General features: G+C 40.3%; 2 protein-coding genes across 3 annotated transcripts in view; both read right to left on the bottom strand.

Moving 5' to 3' along the window:
* Positions 1-2813, bottom strand: part of reep2 (receptor accessory protein 2) — a 10485-nt gene extending 7672 nt beyond the window's left edge. Inside the window, exons 1-2 of the mRNA XM_014008657.1 lie at positions 2620-2813; positions 789-861 (exon numbers count right to left, since the gene is read on the bottom strand). Coding sequence (XP_013864111.1) covers positions 789-861; positions 2620-2651 — 105 coding nt within the window. The 5' untranslated portion in view covers positions 2652-2813. The remainder of the gene's footprint in view (positions 1-788; positions 862-2619) is intronic.
* A 1406-nt stretch (positions 2814-4219) lies between these two features.
* Positions 4220-21972, bottom strand: part of kdm3b (lysine (K)-specific demethylase 3B) — a 24211-nt gene continuing 6458 nt past the window's right edge. Inside the window, exons 3-25 of one of the 2 annotated variants that reach the window (XM_014008638.1) lie at positions 20408-20521; positions 19606-19711; positions 17921-18045; positions 17219-17278; positions 15657-16349; positions 14392-15571; positions 14083-14299; positions 13751-13965; positions 13483-13635; positions 13271-13378; positions 13045-13172; positions 12668-12968; positions 12304-12557; positions 11268-11540; positions 11010-11181; positions 10798-10888; positions 9127-9257; positions 8907-9026; positions 8476-8499; positions 5773-5912; positions 5483-5659; positions 5250-5384; positions 4220-5161 (exon numbers count right to left, since the gene is read on the bottom strand). In XM_014008638.1, coding sequence (XP_013864092.1) covers positions 5081-5161; positions 5250-5384; positions 5483-5659; positions 5773-5912; positions 8476-8499; positions 8907-9026; positions 9127-9257; positions 10798-10888; positions 11010-11181; positions 11268-11540; positions 12304-12557; positions 12668-12968; positions 13045-13172; positions 13271-13378; positions 13483-13635; positions 13751-13965; positions 14083-14299; positions 14392-15571; positions 15657-16349; positions 17219-17278; positions 17921-18045; positions 19606-19711; positions 20408-20521 — 4998 coding nt within the window. In that variant the 3' untranslated portion in view covers positions 4220-5080. The remainder of the gene's footprint in view (positions 5162-5249; positions 5385-5482; positions 5660-5772; positions 5913-8475; positions 8500-8906; positions 9027-9126; positions 9258-10797; positions 10889-11009; positions 11182-11267; positions 11541-12303; positions 12558-12667; positions 12969-13044; positions 13173-13270; positions 13379-13482; positions 13636-13750; positions 13966-14082; positions 14300-14391; positions 15572-15656; positions 16350-17218; positions 17279-17920; positions 18046-19605; positions 19712-20407; positions 20522-21972) is intronic. The other variant, XM_014008646.1, reaches the window with a different exon arrangement.

Genomic DNA, 21972 nt, shown 5'->3' with positions numbered 1-21972 from the left:
GTCGAACACAGATCCACTGATCCTTCAACACAGAGCATCTTCAGAAGACAAGTTGATAAAGTAAATTTTTAAAATCTGTATTGTTCGACGCGGTTCGATATAAATAAAATGTTTGTCTTTATAAAAAGAAAATACAAGTTAGTTTTTTTTGTCCTGATTTATTCGAGTCACAGATCTCTCAATGCCACATTCAGTGACATGTCAATCAACTGTGAAGCAACTGCTGCCCCTCTGGCTCCACCTTAATAAATGTCATTTAAAGACCATCCTGTACAAAAGGCGACTCAGAGAGCTTTAGAAAGTAGCCTAATGATCAAAACAAAGCTCCATTTCATTAAAAAAAATTTTTTAATTAAAAATAGATTAGACATAAATTTTTAAACCTCATAGGAACAAAGGAGCGCGTGGATGATTTCAGTTCAGGATTCTTACAGCACTGCAGTGCCCTCATMTCATGAATGTTTCTGTGTCCTGCATGGATTGTCCCTCAGTGCTTTCAGCTTCACCTTGCATAAACTCATTACGTTTGATTCTTTTGATCAAGTCACGAATTTAGAGCGACTTAAACTTCAGTGTGACTTAATAAAATAATGTATTTGAARTATTGGATGACCTCTAATGAAACAACGCCAAACTTGCCTGTCCTCTCAGAGTGGATGAGAKATTTAAAATCTCATTCCACGATTGTGTCAAGGAGGACAACAACTTGAAGCTGCTGAAAAGGCAAGCGAGACAGAAAGAGGTCATCGCCGGTCTGCTGAGACGCGATAAGCAGAGGTCGTACTCACATATTCCTTCACGTTCTTCGTTTTGACAGCCTTGTAGGAGGAGTACGCCGGGTAGAGCGTCCCAAAGGCAAGGCTGCAGAAACAGAGCGGAGACACCTGGGTGAGGATTCAGTARGAGGGCAGAGTACACACACACACACTTCTGTGGATTTACTTTGTTTCCACCAAGTTTGTCTGAATTCTGCACGACTGTTCTACTTTTACTTAAACAAGAACAGGTTTTTATTTTTTTTTCCCCTCAAATGGTGTTGATCTGAGCAACGAGGGCGTGGCAAATTAAACAATAGGCTGAGGCTTATCAAAACAGGCTGCTCTGAGAACCAACACAAACACTAAAATGGAGGTCTGGGAGTCAGAAAGACTGCAGCGAGATGAAGTGGAAAAACACACACAAAGCTCCACCGGGGTGGGTCACCGTGCGTTAGCACACGGGTGCGCTTGACGTGCATTTGGTTGCACCCTTCACTTCTGTGGTGATTTGTGCTGATACGGCAGGAATAAAAAAAAGGGACATTGTTGGAAAATATAGAAACGCCTGTAAGCTTACAATAAAAAAACTAATAAATCCAGGAGGTTTAAATGTGCATCACACCAAGCTTGTGCTTCCAGCTGAGAATAATCCCCTCCTCCTTTCTGTGTTTAGATCTTGTGTCCTATTTAGAGCTGCTCAGTCGTGTGTGCAGAGGCTCTAAAGCAAAGCGACTCGAAGCGGACGCCAAGGCTGGTGGACTCCCTCAGCCCATCTGATGTCACGACCCCCCCTCACCTCTGAGTTCGTTCGACCACTCTTACTCTCTCGAGTAAAGTTGTTGACAATTCACGTTTGCTGTAAAAGAAAGGACGTGGTTGCATAGTTATGGAGCTGAGCAGATCATTTGCTTGGTGCGTTGGGGCTTCTTATGATTCATACCCAGTCACATTGTCTGCCTCCAGTAGACGCATGACTACCTGAGGGAGGCCAAGAGAGAGGATCCAGCTGGAGGCATTTAAAAATTAACAGCTTTGAAGTGTTCTTCTTGTGTAGTCCAGCATATTTATAGATCAGAGCATCATTTCGACACCTGTGGCCTTTTTAAAAGCATATGTGTGGRTAAAATCAGAAATCAGCAGCCAGATATCCAACAAACATGAATCTGAAGAAATGCAGCAGAGAAACTGTTTATATTGCTGCTAATAACTGTTTACCTAATTTCCCTCTGGGATCAATTAAGTATTTTTGAATTGAATTGAATATGGAGGTGAGCAGAGGTGGAAGCTGAGGCTTGAACCATCTTTTCATCAACAAATGATGGATTTTACTCATTTTATTCCAGGCCTAGCTAAGATTCAGCTCAACAGCTATATGTTAGGAACACAAAGCTGCAGCTTTCAGAGCAGTATTCAGCTTACAAAGGGCAATGGCAGACATTTTTTTTCTCGAGTTTACTTGTCTGCAGCAAGGCTTGCATGTTAAGCAGTTTGACTCGGAACAATAAGCAGCTCAATAACAGCTCCTGTATCCTGTCGACACAATAAATGTGTAATTTGGCCTAATTATTGAGAGCTGTTAGCTACCTGCGGCTAACGCACGCGCTAGATTGTGCTGCATCATCGCAGCGGTTAAAACACAATGAAACGATTAAAACAACAAACTCGATGTTTAATTAACAGCCTGTTCACTGTGGGCTTTTTTWTWTATATATATAACTCAGCCAAAAAGCAAGTATAGTCGGATAGGAAGCTGATAAGAGAGTTCCTGGTACTAGTTGCAACAGTGATGAATGGGGAAGCCGAGGATGTAGCTATACACAACACAGCAAATAGATGGAGCCCAGCCCCCAGATATACTCACACAACTATCCTCGAAATAATCCAGGAGACCATGATCTTGCTTGGCAGCCGGCTGAGAGCCTTCTGTGTCTAGATAATCTAGTTGGCCGGAAAGCAGGCTCGGTGCCCCTCCATCACCCGTCCAGGACTTGGGAGTGTTGCGATGTGAAGCGGGTGGCTGCTGCTGTCAGGTGGGTAAGCAAACAGCCGGAGGAGCGCTGCTGCAGCAATCTGCTCCAGGACGGACAGACTCTTAAAGGGACAGGATCCCAGGTAGGGCACGACGACTTGTCATATAATGAACAGACCACTTTAACGCAGATATTCGTTTTCACCGGCCTTGTTGCGTTTGCCTGCACGTGAAGTTTAAAACTATGATAGCGGTCAAAATATGCAGTTTTTAATGTTTTGAATTTGAATTATTTGTTTCTGTATAATCAATGTTAAAAGTTAACCAATAGGCTTTATTCACCACCTAAAGTCTAGTCTACCACATAATTTGTAATAAATAAATAAATAAATAAATAAATAAATGAGCAAAATCATCAGACATGTTTTGTTGCCAACAATTACAGATGTTTTTGTTTACATTCAGGTATTGACATGTACACTTCAGATGGTCTCAGCAGATATTGAGCTGATATCTCCAGTTGTGCACAGAGAACAATGAAATTAGACACAAGGTCAAAAAAGTTTGAAAAATAAAGGTGAAATTTATTTTTTACTAGGAGGAATGTTAGAAATGGATTATTTACTATGAATCTGAATAGTAAGTACTTATATTTGACAAGAAACTTAATTGTATCTAGGGATTTTATTACATTATAAAGGTTTGCCACATGCAGTTTACCGGTAAATGCTTTTGCTTTGAAACACAGAAGTCTGTTTGTTCCTCTGTGAACTAAAATATAATACTAAACTGATTTAATAAGATCAATAAACAAAGCAGCCACCATGTTTAAGTTATCATATGAAATGATAGTTTGTAAAACAGCAATAATAGCTTAGACTAAAAATGTAATAAGAGTATGATCTGAATTTATGATACAACCGGTTTCTTCAAAAAAGAAAAATAACCTCACATTTTGTAGCATTACCGTTTCTAAACAGGCTGTGTTTAGTGTGGCAAGTGAAAAACAGGTGAAAGTCTCCACAGGACAGTCTGATTGAAAATTAATGCCTATTAAATATATATACCTTCCCTCTGGCTGACCTTTTGTAACCCTGCCCTGGTGTGAAACAGTTTTGGTTTGATCTAGTTTCAACAAGAGAACGTGCAATTTTATATATWTTTAAAGGTGTTTCAGTAATCAAAACAGCTTTTAAGTTTAATCCAATGAAGTTCATTGTGTCTATATATGATAAATCAAATTTTTTCTTTATGTGTTGAAACATGTCAGATGTGTCTGAAGAGACAAAATAACATATGCGTTTAAGTTTAAATTAATGATAGTTGTTACTCATGAATTCAAAAATCTTTAAAGGATTTTCTTTAGTGTTGAAAATTTTGTATTAAAATTGTATAAGTGATAAGCCTAAAAGACATTTTATTGAATCTAGATACCTTACAGACTTTGCTTTTGAACAATAAAATGAAACTTCTCAAATAACCATTCAACAAAGCCGTTTTTGTCAATTTTATTGTGAAAAAAAAATCAGACTGCTAAGATCAATATATATATTGATACAATGTTAATGGCCAGTAGTTCTGTTCAGCTGCAAATGTGATTCTTTAACAATGTTCTTGGAAGTCTGCAGTTCATCAACCCCCCCGGGACAAAGGTTGAAGGAAAGAAACAAAAACTGTCGTCTCTGAAGCTCTACGGATCATTAACGTGTGCATAAAAAAGAAAAATTTCTTACTCTAAAAGTGAAATAAGAAAACTAAACATACAAAACTTTGGTCTGCTTCCCTTGAATGGCTGCTTTGTGAATTCATTTTCAGCCATGGACGACAGAAACAATCAGCAGTTTAAAAACTAAAAAAAAAAAAAAATAAAAAAAAAAAACTTTCAAAAGTAAAATAAAAAACTACCAGAACAGATTGTATTGTTGAAAGTAATGTCATCATAGAAGGAAAAGTTAACCCAGTCCTCACGTTTCTTCAGTTGCTTTATTTGTAGCTGAACCTCTGCTCCAAAGGCACGGCAGCTTTTTACCTCTATCAATCAAACATCTTACATTATACAATGAAAACAGAACACACTGACCATAAATACAAGGTTAATCAAAAAAGAAAAGAAAAACATAARTGAAAAACAACTACACAAGTTTGAGCGTACTGAAGCTCTGATCAGCCCCACCCCATCTAATCCCACCCCCTCCCTCCAATGAAATGTTCTTTCCCTAAACTCAGACCTTCGCTGCCCAAACAACACACACCACCTTCATAATGTGTATGTTGCAGCTTTGACTTGTGTAGATATGTGAGGTGTGTGTGTGTGTGTGTGTGTGTATAGAGGAGTGGCCTTTGCAGAGAAGGCCTAAGGGCGTGCCAGTTTCGGCTCATGTGCCTTCAGCGTCCCGACGGCGTCCTTCACTGCGTGATAGATGATGTTCTTCACCTGAGGATAAAAAAAAAAAAGAGTTAAGACCTTAAATCTGATTATTCTCCAACTTAACAGAAAGACATTTTGCTGATCAAACACCGACCTGTAACTTGTCTTCGTGGTTTGTATGAGTCGTAGAAAGGTGTCTGAACTCCTGCGTCAGTCTGAAACAGTGCCTCACGTGTTCAGGAGACACGAAGTCCTCTGCCGCCTTGATACAGCTGTACAAGTTGTGCACCTGTAAAGAGAAAACCCAGGAAAAGAACGCATGTTAATGAAAGGAGAACACATACAGAACATGCTGCTTGGATGTGAAGAAACTGCCATCACGCTGACCTGATGCGGAGCTCCAGCAGGGATAAACACAGCATCTCCTAAGAACTGAACAATGGCCCAGCCCTGGACGCCATACTCCTCATAAAGGCGCCGCCGGAGCCCCTGGTCCAGGTACCAGCTCTGGTCGTGAATGGGGTCGTGGTCTGGAGGGTTCTCCTGACCTTGCTCTTCTCCCACCTGAAAGCAAGTGATGTAATAAGACTTAAACACAAGAAGTGTGACAAAAGGTTTCACCTTTAAAAGCTTTAAAATCTGATGCCAAGTCAAACAGAAGTCTCCTGGCTACTGACCTTGCGGAGCAATTCTCGAATCTTCTCAGCGTCTTTGGCAGCGTAGATGTGCCACAGAGCTCCCGGTTTCTCCTTCCCCTCGTGCACCCTCCTCTTTGTCATCTCATCCACGTCTCCCTCCTCTATAGTGGTCATGACCTCTGAAGCCCGGGAAAAAAAGAGCAAACGATACAAACAAAAACATACAAGATACCAAACATTCATTATTAGTCTATAAAAACTAAAAAGGTTCAATCTGTAAGTGAGTTTACTTTATGTTCTCGAATAAATGAACATGTTAAAAGTCAATAATGCTTATTTAACATTACAGATTGGGTGTGTTATATTATTTATCATTTAGGAAATAAACTAATATCTTATTCATTGTATATTTGGACAAAAAATGATGCTGTGTTGTAGTTCTAAACTGGCCCTTCATGACCTGACGTGTTTATCAAAAACATGACTTAGGTTTTATTTCTGACATGTGCTCACTTTCAAGCTTCTGATTCTGTTTGTGACTGTGTAATACGGCTGTGAACACGATAACTTAGCACAAAAAATAATGAAATTTGTGTTTGGTAGATTATTTCTTTGTTGTAACAATGCTTCTTCGCAATAAATCTTGTACTGTTGAAAAGGCCTGCTAATTTCCCTTTTAAATGGTGCCACATTTGTAAGGAACATGCATTTGTAAGACGAGCAGTAGAGCTGAGTATGTGGGTTGTGCACATGAAAAACTTGCCACATCTTCTCTGTCAAACAGCTTATTTTGCTGTTGCTGTTGACTTTAGTTTTGAGCTTCTGGTGCTGCCAATCAGCTGCCCACTTTAAGATTTAATACCAAGAAGCATTGTTACAACAAATCTACCAAACACAAATTTCCTTAATTTTTGTGCTAAATTTAGTTGCAAAACCCAGTGAAGAGGCCCAGGCACAGCTGCTCTGGCAATGTGACCATCTGATCATGTCTGAAGTGTGGCGGTGGTGCCACAGAGGATAAATTAAGCTAAACCTGAAGTGGAGTTGCAAATCAATGTCAAAGTTTGGTTTGGATACACCAGTCTTGTGGCGAGGTTTTTAAAAAACACTAACATATGTGTTACTTATGTGATTTAGTGACTTTTTTTTATTTTAAAAAAATAAAGGCGGTGGTCTTTTACGCTCAAGTTCAATGTTGTATAACATTTAAAACCCAGCCATATGGTTTACAAGTTATTTTAAATAATGTTTGAGTATTAATGTAATGTGAGTTCTGGGACCAGACCAGTTGAGAACCACTGAGGCAGATAAAACAGTCAACAGACTACACAACCACATTTACTGACACAACATTCACGTCCACAGCCTATTGTCGACTTGTAGAGCAGCTAAAACTAACGCCCCAATCACACAGACATCTCATTTAACTACTGATTTATCAGTGTATCTGTAATCTGATTGGTTTTGATTTCAGTTGCACAGATTAAAGCCTGGATTATACTCCAATAAGACGTGCGGCAGCGGGTTGATGACTGTGCAATTTCAGCGCATCTTTTCCTGACAGAGTATAAACAGGCTAAAGACGCAGTGGGTCAAAAATTATCATAAATCCTCCATCTGCCCTCCCATAGCTCATATAAAGTATATAAACTACAATAACAATGGCTGGATAGTGTTTTTTCCACTCAACATTAGTGTTGAGTGAAGTAGAGCCGTTTTTTTTTTAACAGCGGACAGAAAAAAAAAAAGACACGACCAGCTGCGCGCTCACGTTCATCGTTCATCGGGACCTGGATCAAACCAGCTGCCCTTTGAGCCCTTTTTAAAACTGGCTTCAGACAAAAAATATATTTAATTTTAAACAAAATAACAAGCAGAAGGATCGGGGTCCTGTTCTGGTCCAGCTCCAACTCCTRGGAACTGTGCGCCTCAACACACCKACGTACTCTGYACCTATCACACACWSAGAGTCGCAACGTCCCGTCGGCACAGTTCTGACTGGAGGRCATGCACAAGACGGCTGTCACCGGGGGATAGCAGTGGGAYAGCAGACGGAAGTTGCGCAATTTTTTGTCACTCAGCAGGGAGAAAAGACGTGCGACTCGAAGTATAAACCAGGCTTAATACAACTACTGATWCAGATGAGACAACTTATTCAGTGCAACAGCTCCAAAGTCATTTATGTTAAAGACGACTCTTGCTCATGTTTAAACACAAGTAACTTTACCACAATGGACTGTAGTAAATCTAACAATACACATTTATTTGTGTGTGTGTGTGTCAGTGTTTTGAGTGGAAAGAAGACTGTGTGAGAATAAGAATGCCAGCTCTAGATGCCCTTCATTCAAACTACTCTCCGACAGTTTAAGGACCAGAGCACTGCACACCCAACGTACGCCCACAGGAAGTGAGGACAGTCCTGGTACAACAGCTACCCAACCACTAAACCCAGATCAGGCCACATTTCTCCATAAAAGTTTAAACACAAACCCAAAATCAACACAAAAGGTGACAATTGGAACTCATCTGGTTGTGTGTTACTCAGMTAATAAAGACTGAATCACACAGAAAGCTACAACACTGTATGAGACATGCAACAATACAAACTGAGGAATGGGTTCTTTGTGCTCTGGCCCCTACTTGCACAATAGTAACAGAAGGATGGTACGCAAGAGTGAAGGAGGAGAGTTAGTCAAGAAGAAGGGCATGCTACGCAAGTGATACAACTGAAAGGCTACAAACCTTTATATCCAGAGATTTCTGCCTCTGTGAAGGAGAAATTTTGCCACAATGTAAATACGTGAGACCCACTGGAGGGTCTCTCCAGTGTCCTTTCCAAGCACAACAAGCCTGGAACAATTAAAACTTTCTAATCATGATACTTTTGGCAAATTTATGATGTTTGCAGACATGTATAAGATATAGAACTGTGAAAAAAGTATTTGATTTTATAATAAATTTCATTTGACACAGAGAAGGAAGCGCCCAATTTGAAATATTGTAAAATAAAATGTTTTGCTTTTTGTTTGGTGAACGAAAAGTGGTCATTTCACTTCCATTTAGCAGATGGAATAATGTGAAGCTGTTCTGTAATGAATGTGCGTTAAATGGATGTACATGCGTGTGTGAGCGAGAGAAGGAGGCAGAATCAAAATGTCTTTAAGTCTACTGACCTTCCTCGTGGTTATCTTCTCGTAGAGGGATGCCAACATAAACCATGACGTTGACCGCATCAGACACATCCAAGTGAAGGTTAGTGGTTCCYACCCTTCTGTCATCAGCTGAGATCAAGCCTGAAGGAAAAACGATAGTCAGCAAAAACAGGGAAGGTGAAAACAAATGGATACTGAACAGAGCAAGGGAAACAGAGCTCAATTAGACAATCTCTTTTACCATAGGCGTTGTACATCTTTGGTCCAAGGTCAGGACGCACAAAGAAGTTGGGCAAGCGTGCGGCGAGGTTTAGACGACCATCCCTTTTTGTGTACTCAGGCAAGGGCAGGTTTTCCATTAAATCGTTAAACCTAGTAAGACACAAGATAGGACATGTACAATAATTTTACAAAATATTCATAAACATATGAAACTATTGAGGACGGTAGGGCTGGGTATCATGGACAATTCCCTTTATCAATTCAATTTCGATTCATAAACTGACTTGATTAATCATGATTCGATCTTAAATAATGAAAATGGCTCAACTGTGATGTAAAATAGAAATGTACTTTATTTTTTCTCTTCACCATAAACAACAGGTTTTGGTGGCAAACTTGTAAACTGGACAGTTTAAACTTTAACTGCAAACAGAACTGTCAAGTCTCAAAGGTGTTTAAATTAGAAACGAAACGCAAGTGGAAGTAAGCGTATTTGAACTACAACATTCCATCACTATAAATTTATTAGGACATTGTTTCTTAAACTGTAAAAACAATAGTGGTAACAAAACTAAAAAATTTTGTTAGAATGTCGTCTTTCACACATTTAAACATACAGGGATAACAGGTTTTCTATCAGATGTTTACGTTGCACCATAACAGTGTGCTTCAACCACCTGAACGAGCTGCTTGAGGCCTTTGTTTTTCACTACAGAGTACAGGTGTATATCTTTGCAAACAAAAGCTGCCATGACCTCTGTTATCTTTATGTCRCACAGAGAATCGACTAGTTAGTGGTGCCTTAAGCCCTATTTACACTGGATAAGAATTATCTGGGGACCCCACGTAAGAAATAAATCACTCCCCGACGTCTGTGTTTTATGTGGCGCATTCGCACAGGATAACCGAAGCCTGAGATCTTCCTGAAATTTACAGACATCTCCCAAAAGGGATATTGAAGCCTGGTTAGTTGACGTGTTGAACGGACATTAAAAAAACAATAAACATCAAATAACCATCTTCCAACCTGTTCTGCCGCTAGAAATTAGGCTAGAAATAAGTTATCCACTTCTTCCACTCTCCTTTCCTCCTGCTTTACAGCAGGCGCTGTCATCTTCATGGCCAACAGACCCCCACCCCACCCCCACATACATACACATATATTTTTTAACTTTACAAATTACTGACATGGCCGATTCGCATGGGATTAACAACACAGACAATCTCTGTAATTATTACAAATAGTATTGGGTCCCTAGGTAAAACTAATCTCATCAGAATAGGGCTTTAGTTTCTTTTGTTGCCACAGATGACTTGTTGTTGGAAGATAATGTTAGCGCTTGTGCGCTTGATGAACGCCAACCGGACATAAATGTATGACAAGCCAGGAGAGACAAAACATATAAACGTGACTCTGCTTCATAATGCATGAGACTACGGAGGATAACTTCATAAGGAAAAAAGAAACATCGATCTCATGCCCTATGGATCAATATTGCAGAATTTAAACGAAATTGATCCTAGATCAATTTTTTAACCTAGTCCTAGATGACGGTCAAGCCTATACAATAAATATAAATATACCAAAAAGCATATTTTTAGGAAAAACACAAATGGACCTCCAACAATTTAAAATATTGTTTCAAAGCTAGAATTGTTTGATGCATAGAAACAGTTTTAGGTTTCTCACCTTGTGGGCATCATGTCCCTAAAGTCTTCCCCTGGAGGCCAGTCCTTTAACTTTAACACCATGGGCCTGCCGTCACTGTCCTGCAGCCGCTCTGAATTTACAGAAAATACAAGGGAGGAATTTTCTGACGTCAGAAAGAAACAAGTACCTAAATACACCTGTATATTGACAATTTTATGCTAGTGATGTTAAGACAAAAAAAATGTACTCACTTGAGATCGTCTGAAAACCGTCCCAGAAGTCTCGCACCTTTACATCAGAAATAATAGAACAGTTTCTACAATTGACCAGGTCTACATCCTGGTCTCCAAACTCCCTGCTGAAGGCCTCAGGCAGCCACAGTTCAGATTTCAGGCGTTTATGTATCCCAGACACCAACACAGGCTGGGAGAGAAAAGGAGAAAAAATAAAAATCAGATGCAAGTGACTTCACTCTGCTATATTTCAAATTCATGTGGAACGAAGCTTACTTGGCCTTGTTTCCAGCACTCTCTGAAGATCTTCCAGTTGTTGCTGTTGCCAGGATCCTGTAGGCAAAGGAGTCGCCCATCACAGAGCCAAGTGTGTGAGGTATGAGGTTCTAAAACACTTAGACCCATAATTCCATCTTTACGAGCACCCAAAACACTAAGTTCGCTGCCTTCAGAAGACCCAGCGCGACGGCCCTCTGCTTTCTTGGTCTCCACAACTGAGGCGATGATGTGATCCAGGAAGTTTGGAAGGCTGCTCTTCATTTTGTCGCCCTAAATGACCATAGAGATAAACTCAAGGTTACACACTGTATACTTCACAGTTAGTCACATCTTTTTAATAGAATATTAGTAAATTTGGATTTTGACATTTAAAATCTAAAGGAATAATTTAATCACTAATAAATGGCAGCAATAATAATATGTAGAGCTGTTACTTGACTTTTGGTGTGTTTATTGTTAAAATTATGACTATAAATATGTAAAAGACATATGTGGTCATTCATAACATTTTAGTCTATTAATACAATTATTTTTTAATTTTCAAAAAGAGGGATCTGAAGAGTATCATGATTTCATGGGAAAAACAAATTAGTTATTTCATAAGAAAATCTTYCTCAAACTAAACTTGGCACAAAAAGTAAAGAAATTAGTGTTTGGTAGATTATTCCTTTGTTGTAACAATGCTTCTTGGTAATAAATCTTATAGCGGGCACCTGACTGGCAGCACCTGGGGGACCAGAAGCTCAAAACAAGAGTCACAGCAACAGCAAAATAAGCAGTTTGGCAGATTTGTCACATGTGGCACCATTTAAAAAGGGAAATTAACAGCCTTTCCAAATGTGTACGATTTATTGCCAAGAAGAATTGTTACAACAAAGAAATAATGTACCAAACACATATTTCCTTACGTTTTGTGCCAAGTATAGTATAGTATAGTATAGTATAGTATAGTATAGTATAGTATAGTATAGTATAGTTGCTCAAGGTGAATTAACTTCCTAAATTTACACAGAATGACAAAATTTAAACATACGCTTGATGAGGTAAAAACTGAGGGGAAGGGGACCCCACTCTCTCCAGGGCCTTGCGGCAGCTTGCCTGGTCCAGAGTTGAGCAAGTCACGGAGACTTGACCCCTCAGGTTTGGACTGGGTCATGCTGGGGCCAAGTAACAAGCTGTTAAACAGCTTCGGGCTGGAAGCAGACGGCTTTGAAAGGGCACTGAGTGAGTCCAGGCCAAAGGGAGGTCGACTTTCTCGGTTCATCATGGAGCGAAGTGAACTGGATTCTGGAGGAGGAGGAGGATGGGGAAAATGACAGCTTAACTTTAAATCTGAACCTGATGCTAACTTTCTTTGCACCTTTTTCCTAACTCAACACTTTCCATTTCCTACTCACCCTTGGTGTCATCCTTGGCCTTCTGTGTAGCCAAGTCTGCCAGCCAATGCAGCGCAGAACTGTTGCCCTCTCCTGATGAGCGTGAGTCCTTGGTAGGGGACTGAGTGACATTACAGAGAGAAGAAGTACTACTAATGGAGTTACTGGTACTACCCACACTTTCCCCACCCCCAGTATCTGAGGGTGTAGCTGTTTGTGTAGGCTCTGTTTTGATCACTGATGTTTCTCCTTCTGGTTTTGGAGTAGTGCTAGTACCAGAGGCTGCAGTTGTGAGGCCACCTCCACTGCTGGTTGTAGATTGCTACCATTAACAGAAAAACAGAGTTAAAAAGAGCTGTAAAAATCCAAACACAAGTAAACAAAAATGACAAATGTACCTGTGAAATGCCATTGGGGGCAGTAGGGCGCACCAAAGACTTTGTGTGCCGACTGGCACAAGGACAGTTAGCTTTAATACCCCACTTGCCTCTTGCAGCATGCACCATGTCACCTATGTTGTAAAGGGCTGAAGGGAAACAGACAAACTCAATCACTCTGCATGGGATACAAATCACTTTGTTTGCGATTTAGAGATTCACAATTCAAAGGTTGTGTGTATGTTACCTGTTCCAGGTATAATTTGAGTTGGCATGAGGTTTTGTGGCTCATGAGGTTGACCTTTGGCACATTTTAACCAAGAGAAAACCTCATCTTCTGGTGTTTCATCCACATCTAAATAAAAATTCACAATGAAGTTATTCTGTTTCCACTTCCTCAATAATACTGTAAAACATAGGACATTTCAGTTCTCTTTCGATACAAATGTAACAAGTTACCTTCTCTCGGCCTGTTCCTGCGGAGCCGATAGCAGTCCAGACACACCCCAAAGCCACACTTGCGACAGACCCAGTGGATGTTAAACAAAGTTGTCTCACATACATCGCACATTTCTCTGACACCTCGAACAGCTCGTTTCCATGCCACTTTTTCTGCAGAGAAGTGGAAAAACAACAATTAAAGACAGGGCAGAAACTTTATACAGACATAAAATATGAAACAAACAGAACAAAATAACGATATGAGGTGTTATGACTTAATACATACGGTGAGGCTCCACCATCATCATGGCCTCTTTCTCAGACATGACCAACTGACAGAACTGGTCTCCCACATTGGCCAGGATGTACTTGGATGTGTCTAGGTCAAGGCCCTCTTGTATAGCTGGTGCAGGCAACCAGAGTCCCATAGCCATGGCATCACTCTGCTGAGGACTTAGGAAGCCTTCCACGCGCAATATGCCTTTACGCGTGAAAGCCAACCTGGATGAAGTAAATTTTAAAAAATAAAGAAGGAAAATACGAATTTAAGCGAGAAATCTAAATTGTTTCATTTTATTAAGACTGATGCAATAAAGAGCAAAAAAAAACAGAAAATACCTTCTGAAGTGGAAGAAACGACAGGCTACATTTGGATCGTCATCTTCATCACTGTCGTCATCGGTGGTTCGGTATTTACGGTAACGCTCAAGTCGACATTCGCGGCATTTGTGCAAATGAGGAGCCACGCTGATGCAGGAGCCATCTTGGAGGAAGGACTCTCCAGACTGTTTCAGACGACGCACCTTGCTCTGATCTTTTAGTACGGACTGGCCAACTGGAACAGATAACCAAATATTAATTCTTTTGTTAATCTAACATGGCAATCAAAGAAACTTTAGGACGCTGGTAAAAACAATTAAGGCTTACCTTTGAAAGGCTTGTTGCGTGGACGGCCTTTAACAGCCCCTTGGATTTTTGCTTTCTGTTGAATGGCTCCATCCTTGGTAGGAAGAGGACGCTCTCCAAGGAGCTGGCCTTTATCGAGGCCCTCCTCATTCTCGCTCAGGTCCGACAGGTCACTGTTACTGCTGAAGTCAGAGTCACGCTTACATGAGGGGCCTCTTTCTCTTTCTTCAAGGCTGAACTTCTGAGACTGGCTCTGGTCAAAGGGCCCAGGCACTTCCTTCATTCCACCAGGGCTGAGACCTCCAAGTACGGGGCAGCCCAAGGTGGATGTGGGCATCTCTCCAACTTCTTGCTCCTTCTTTATTACAGACACCTCACTCTGAGGATGTGTGGGAGTTGAGGAAGAGCTGACTGAACCAGCCGCTGAGACTGATTGGAAGGTGGAGGACAGAATACCTTTAGGTGGCTCTGCCATAGTAAACAGGTTGGGTTTACTGTCCAAGGCAACGCCAAGAGTTTGTGGCTCAGTCCCAGACAGGCCACCAAAAGATGTGTGAGCAATTTTATCCCCATATGCCAAAAATGGATTAGCAGACTCTTTGGAGGCCTGTAGAAAAATGTTCTGGTGGCTATCTGAGGAATTAAAACTGGACTGCAGTCCTAACCCCCCGACAGAAGTTTCACTATTACTGTTCTTCTTAATAGCACTTTGGGTTCCAGGGGCCGCATTGAGCCCACCGACTGTTGAACTGGGACTCCGCCCTCCTGTAGCACCACCCTGGAAGGCTGACGATTTGTTGAATACACCATTTCCCACTGAAGGGGCCTCAGGCACTTTGGGCTGCTCAGGCTTTTTCAGTCCTTCAGTGGAAGATCCAGGTTTATAAAGGCCTGGGGTCTCTTTACTCAGACTCTCAGACACTGCAGTAAAGTAATTTGTGTCCTTGGATTGAGTCTGGCCCTTTGTGAGGATTGAGCTGGTGCCAGAATTCTGAGTCATACACTGAAAAAACAGATTCTGGTCTTGCTGCGACTGAGTCTCACGCTTAATCCCACTGAAACCAAAGCCAAAAGGCCTCGGGGTACTCTGGGAGGCTGTGGTGGTGGCGGGATCCCCATTGGTCTGTGGGACAGCATCTCCAAACACYGGGGCAGTGGGCACAGCTTGGGGCAAACAAAAACCCGGTGCTGTTTTTGAGTTCTGTAGAGAAAAACAAACAGATACTAAAATTGTTCTCTTTTATGGTACCACAGAACTTATTTAATGAAAGCACTGATTGTCTTACCTCAGTCTGGCTTCCCCAGGTAGGAGCTTTAGGACCAAAACCCACAGACGCAGACAGTGCCACGCTGGGACTGCTGTCCTGTGACCAGGAAATAGTGACAGGCCCCGGGGACACAAGAGCAGCTGTTTTAGAGTAAYCTGACTGGCAGGAATCTTCTCGATCTAGTTGGGGGGATGTGGAGGGCTTCGAAGCTGGAGCTCCAGGGACCAGGATTGGCATCTGCCCTACCGAGGGAAAAGATGCTGCCGAGAAGGGGGAGGGCGCTGGTTTAAGTGGAGGAGGATTGGGGGTGAGAGAGGTAATGCTGGTGGAGTCTGCTGCTCCTTGGTTAGAGAGCAAGCGACCATTTTCTTTGACTTGGGCAGGATAACGAGGAGCAGCAGCATTTGACGGGTCCATCTGCGGTTTGGAATTGGGGGTTGGAGGAGGCGCCCTCACCTGAGGGGAGACGCCGTCTATGGAGTTCCCGTTTTTGGCCGTGTTGCTGATTCTCCCTCCAGAGTCTCCAGCCCACATCCCCATCCCTTCCACTGCAACTTTACTGGAGTCGCCAGAGTTTTGTGCGTCTGTGTCAGAATCAACAGCTCCTTTAAAACGTTTCAAGTGCAAGTCCTCCTCATCCTCCGAAGGAGTTTTACGTCTGCGTCCTCCATCTCCCTTCAACGTTTCACTGTCCTTCCCTCGTCGTCCATTCTTACAAAGTTTAGAGGGGGAAACACACACATTTTTATACTGAGCAAATTTTAAAAATCTCTAAAAGGTACAACATTTAGAATGTATGTGGTTTTCCAACTCAGACCATAATTTGTGTAGTTAAAAATGTAACGTGGTTGACCTCTTCTATGTGCCATGAAACTGCATAAACTAAGCCAAAAGTGCAACAAGCAACTAACTTGACAAATTTATTGATTTCTTTACAGTTTGAAGTTCATTTAACCTACATCTGTAGGCTGATTGGTGGCTAACATTGTCATGAACAAAGTCCTTGTACCTGCATCAAATACAGTCACTATGGAGTACAGAATAGAATTATGACATTCAAATGTGAATGGGGGAATCCTCAAAAGGGCCATTGACCTTTTCTAAATAGACACACTTATTCAAAATTTTGTAATAATCTCAAGGTGCATATTCAATAACTATGTTCTGAGGAGGAAAAGCCCTCAGAAAATATGTCTCTTTCCAGTGGCTGATGTGGGATTTCCATCTGTATCAGGAAACTAAAATCTTCACAGCAAACTGAAGGGCATCAAATATTTACACCAGTAGTTCCCAAACTTTTCAGCTTCTGATCAACAAAATAAAAGCYTCAGAGACTTGTGACCCTGACTATCATTGGTTAGAAGTATACAAATATCTAACAAGTCAATTAAACAAGGGCACAATGCCAAAACAACTTCATTTCATACATATTATACTGCAATTGGCAATTTGACTACGAACGTATTTCTAGACATTATCTCAAGTCCCCTATAGAGTGGTATTCCAACATTAGTTTTGGAACTGCTGACATTTACCCCAAAAAGCTGTGTGGAAAGAAGTTCAATTTACGACAGTCTTACCTCCTCCTCTGTTAGCATGACATGTATCACACGAGGATCTACCATCTGATTTTCTTCTGCCTGCAATAAATACACAAATAAAATTAAAAGGAAAAAAAACATTCTTTCAAGCATTAAATATATCATTAAATAATGTTTGGTTTTGTGAAAGAGTGAAAACACCTTCATTCTACTACATAGTTTTACACATCTGAACATAAAAAACCTCTGCTACTCATCAGGTCCTAAAGTTATGCAGTGGATGAAAATGTACATGTTAACTGTTTAAGCAAAAATCTGAAAAGCAAAGCTGTAAATGTAATTGATTAACTGATCCTCGCCACATATAAAAACCTCTATTAAACCTTGGTTTGGGCGGTCATGTTATAAAGGTTCTTTGATAAACTGTTGCTGAGCATCATGAAAAAGGTTTTAAGGCTTCTCCAAACTCCAGGTCTAAATTCCACCAGTAGTGAAGAAATGATTCACTTTTCCAAGGGCTTCACTGTAACTCAAGTGTTTTAATGACAACAATTGTTTTGGTTTATTCCACATGAATGCAAACAGCTCAGTGGTCACACAGATCTGACCACAAAGCTGTCACAAATCTGTATCACACAAAAACATCATGATAGAGGGCTGGGTATGGAGCACCTTAGAACAGAAAAGGGGCTTAGTTACTTCTTTATTTAATGACTGTTTTTACACCAACATAAACATTACCTTGTCCAAAGTAATCTCCATAATGTGCGAGATGGGATCATGCTGTGAGACCATTCCAGAGGCCCAGCACTCCTCAAACTCTGGCTGGTACACACGAACTCTGCGTCCTTGAACGGTGTATGAACCTGAAAACACAAGCAAATCCTTCAGCCAAGTGTTTTTAGCTAATCATAACTACCAGCCAACCACCACTGTGCTTTTGGACACAGTTTTTCTTTTCACACAAAAGGCTCATTGGAGATCAATGATGATGCACAACAACTTCGTACTGAGTTGAAAAAAATGAYTTAACCACAGAGAAATTGAGTCATTGTTTGTGTTTGTTAATGTGGGATGACGGGTGTCTTTGACCCAGTGGCATGGAGGTCAACTTCCAATCAGAGGATTGGAGATTCAGTCCCCAACCACTGCAGTGTGCTGAAGTGTCCTTAAATACAGGGTTGCACATAAAATTTTTGGTCTGGTTCTCAGGGGAGAATCTAGGGCTGTTGCTTAGTGCTCACATTTTTCCTTAACTCTTTTAACACATTTATCTAGAGGGGCGTCAGGACATCTAACGTCCCCCTGTTCTGTTTTATGATTCCTATCAGCTGCAACGTCTCAGGACATCATGCCAAATCAGTCCACTGAGTTTTTATTTTATGCTTTTACTCTGCATAATTCTTTAAAGCTAGCTAAGAGGCAGAGGGGCTGGGTGTATCATTATATTACTGTAATTAAAATAACTTTTAAAACTCATTCACCTAGAGAACATGGCATGTTATTTTTATTTTTTAAAATAAAATTTTTTTGACAGGGGTGTTGTTAAACAGAGAATCATCTTTGCTTTAATATGGGGTAAACAAATGTTCTGTTAGAGTTAATGTGGTTTAATTAGAAGAACTAAAACAGTGGGACCCTGCAGTATCACAGAAAGACTTGTGCGTGCGCAGCGATGCGCTCCTGTCACAGCAGTCTCTCAGGAGGAGAGAGTTTAGTCACTCACACAAAGTTGGACAGATCTGTACGATAACAACATTCAGAACACATACTGTATTTAATATAAAGTTAGGTTTTACAGACCAAAGTCTCTGGTAGTTCAGGAGCAAAGTACAGGCAGGAGGAGATGACTGACTGACCGCTGCAGCCTCTCTGCTCAAGTCTAGCTGCTGCTTCAACCAAACTTGCTCTGACTGAAAGTCCTGCCCTGCTCTGCTCTGAWTGGATAAAAAAGGCTCTGGACTTTGTCTGATTTGTTGAAGGCAGTGTCCGTTTAATCCCTATATCAGGATCCCACTGTCAGGCTTTGAGCACTGAACTAGATCCAGTCACACTGTGCGGCATTATTATTTTTTTTTTTAAATCAGGTCACATTTGAGACCAAACTGGTTGCACTCTAGAGCCCTGCTAGCTGTTGTTTTGACAGGCAATCAAGTACAATCTTAGGTACGCAAGTGAGCTTTATCACGTTACATCTGCTGCACTTTTTCCTGTTTTTGACCGCTCATGCGTACCTGCGCACCGCTTATGTGCAACTCTACTTATATGCTTGTTAGTGTGTAAGCGAGAACACAAAATGTACTGTAAATAGAAGAATTTTGAACACATTTTTCAAAAGCTGTCGCTTCTATTTAAGGTGTCAAGAATTAGAAGATTAGAACACAAAGCACCCCAGAGACAACGGGGAGGGAGAGCTGGGGTCTTACCCTTCCTGAAGATCTCCTGCAGTTCAAAGTCAGTTCGCCAGCTGGAGATGGCGGCCTGCAGTGATGGCTGCTCCAACAGCAAGGGGTGTCTCATGTCTTTATCAACCTGAACGACACAAATCAAACAGTTATGAAATAGTGGTATGAAGTTGTAATGGGATATCAATCACCTAAACACAAATTAAATTCTAACAACACTGCAAACTGATGTTACAGATTTATTTTTCTCAAATTTTTAGTCTCGAACAATTTTAAAGATAAATTTAATTAGGGATGTCCCTATCAGATACTCCGTATCGGTATCGGTGGCAGATATGGCCATTTTTTGAAAATCAGGTAGAATCAGATTTAGTCGTGATCGGGCCGATCCAGTTTTCGCGACAGTTTTCAGCATCAGCATGCTTTACAACTGCTGTGAAGAAGTCAAGACACACACAAGTCCACAGTGTGGGAACACCTTTCAGTGGAAAACAATGATGCTGAAACTGCATCTTTCAAAATCTGCAAACTGGATGTTTCTGGTGGTGGGAACAGCAGGGCTCACTTCAATACTACCAACCTTGTCACTTGGAAATAAATAAAGAAATAAAGTATCAGATCAGTAGCAGAAAAACTAATCATTAAAAAAAATCGGACTGTATCGGGAGCCAAAAAATTTGGATCAGGACATCCTTAAATTCAAGAATCTATTTTTAGAATCAAAAATGCATTCGGATTTTATATTTAAAGTGACCTCAAACAGGACAAAGCTAAAAAAATTGCACCTTGAACTTTAAGAACCAAACACTTAAAACTCACGAACCTCAAACCTCTGGACACTTTTGTTATCACACAAAAATTCAAAATTCTTGCTTCCAAAATACTCCACAGGAACAAGCGATCCTAAACCCACTCTGTCCACCAGCGAGCGGAAAGCCTGCAGAAAAAGAGAACAGGTAACCGTTTATCACATGAAGAACAAAAACAAAACAAAAACTGCATCAGTATCAACAACAAACGACCAACAAGAAAACACCCAATCACAAAACATGCCAGTGACTGGACTGTTTTTATTACTTATTTGATTCGTCTTCAAAATACATCTACAAGAAGAGAATACTTGGAAAAATATCGACTGTACAATCCTTAGGCCCTTTCTTGTTGCTCTTTATAACAAACGAGATACTGATCAATATAAACAAATACTTTCCATCACTTTAACTGAACTGGCCCCACAAAATATATCTAAGCATTTTCTATGACTATTTTGTAAGAGCTTAAATTATAACGTGCAATTAAAAAGTAATGAATATATTTKACAGAATTTTGCCTATTTTTTAATTAATAATGGTCATGTTTCACAGAAGACATGTATAAATGAGGGCAACAGCCTACTTCTCCAGCTGTTCTTGTTGATTGTCACGCTTAAAAATGAAAATACTTGGTCTCAGTGGAAGGCCAAAAAATTACAACTGCTAAGCTCATCTATAATTATTAATACAGAAATACAAACTAAAACTTCACATTTTCTAATATAGAAGTTAAAATAACTAACTGACAAAAAATGTTTAAATTTAAAATAAGACATTAATCATTACTGTTAAAGTCCTTTGTTCTATCAGCACTTTTTATTTTACTTCTAAAGAAACAATTTAATCACTGAGTAATAGGGATGTAACAATTCACTCAAGCCCAAATTTGATTTGATTATTGATTTTAAGTTCATGACTATGATTATTTTATCCATTTATTTTTAACAAAATGAATTGCAGCCATTTTATAAACAAATGTTGTAATTGTTTGTTGTCTTAGTAACATCAAAGTAATAATAAAAATGTCACCACAAATCTTCTTGTAACTGAAAGTTAAAGTATCAAACTGAATTAGTCTTAAAGACAGAACTGTTATACAATAACTCATTTTTTATTAATTAATTCACATTTGAAGCAGTTCCAATCAATTAGTTGGTTCTTGATTAATTGTTACATCCCATAGGTATGGTCACATTGGTACCAATGCTCTACCAAAGAATTACTTAAAAAAACACAACTAAACAGAAACGCATGCACTCAAGCAGACTGTGTTATTTAGGGATGGGTACCGAATTAGATACATTTTTAAGTACAGACCGAATTCTGTCGGTACTACCGAGAACCTATTCACGTAACATCAAACGGTACCACGTTTCGATACCTAAACACATCATTGCGAACGGTTTTGCGTAAGAGTAGTGAGTTTTCCATGCTTGTCCTGAATGCAGCATCACGCAAGAGCATAATGACGTCAGCAGCTGCTGGTTCAGTAAACAGAGTTCAGAACGTAGCTGGAAAGCCTCGCAGCTCCTGGAGTAAAACTCACCGAACAGACCACCTTTGAATTATCTGGTGG

This window comes from Austrofundulus limnaeus, unplaced genomic scaffold, assembly GCF_001266775.1.
Source record: "Austrofundulus limnaeus strain Quisiro unplaced genomic scaffold, Austrofundulus_limnaeus-1.0 Scaffold1, whole genome shotgun sequence".
Lineage (NCBI taxonomy): Eukaryota > Metazoa > Chordata > Actinopteri > Cyprinodontiformes > Rivulidae > Austrofundulus > Austrofundulus limnaeus.
Note: the sequence above shows the minus strand (reverse complement) of the source record. Positions and strands in the feature narration are given on the sequence as shown.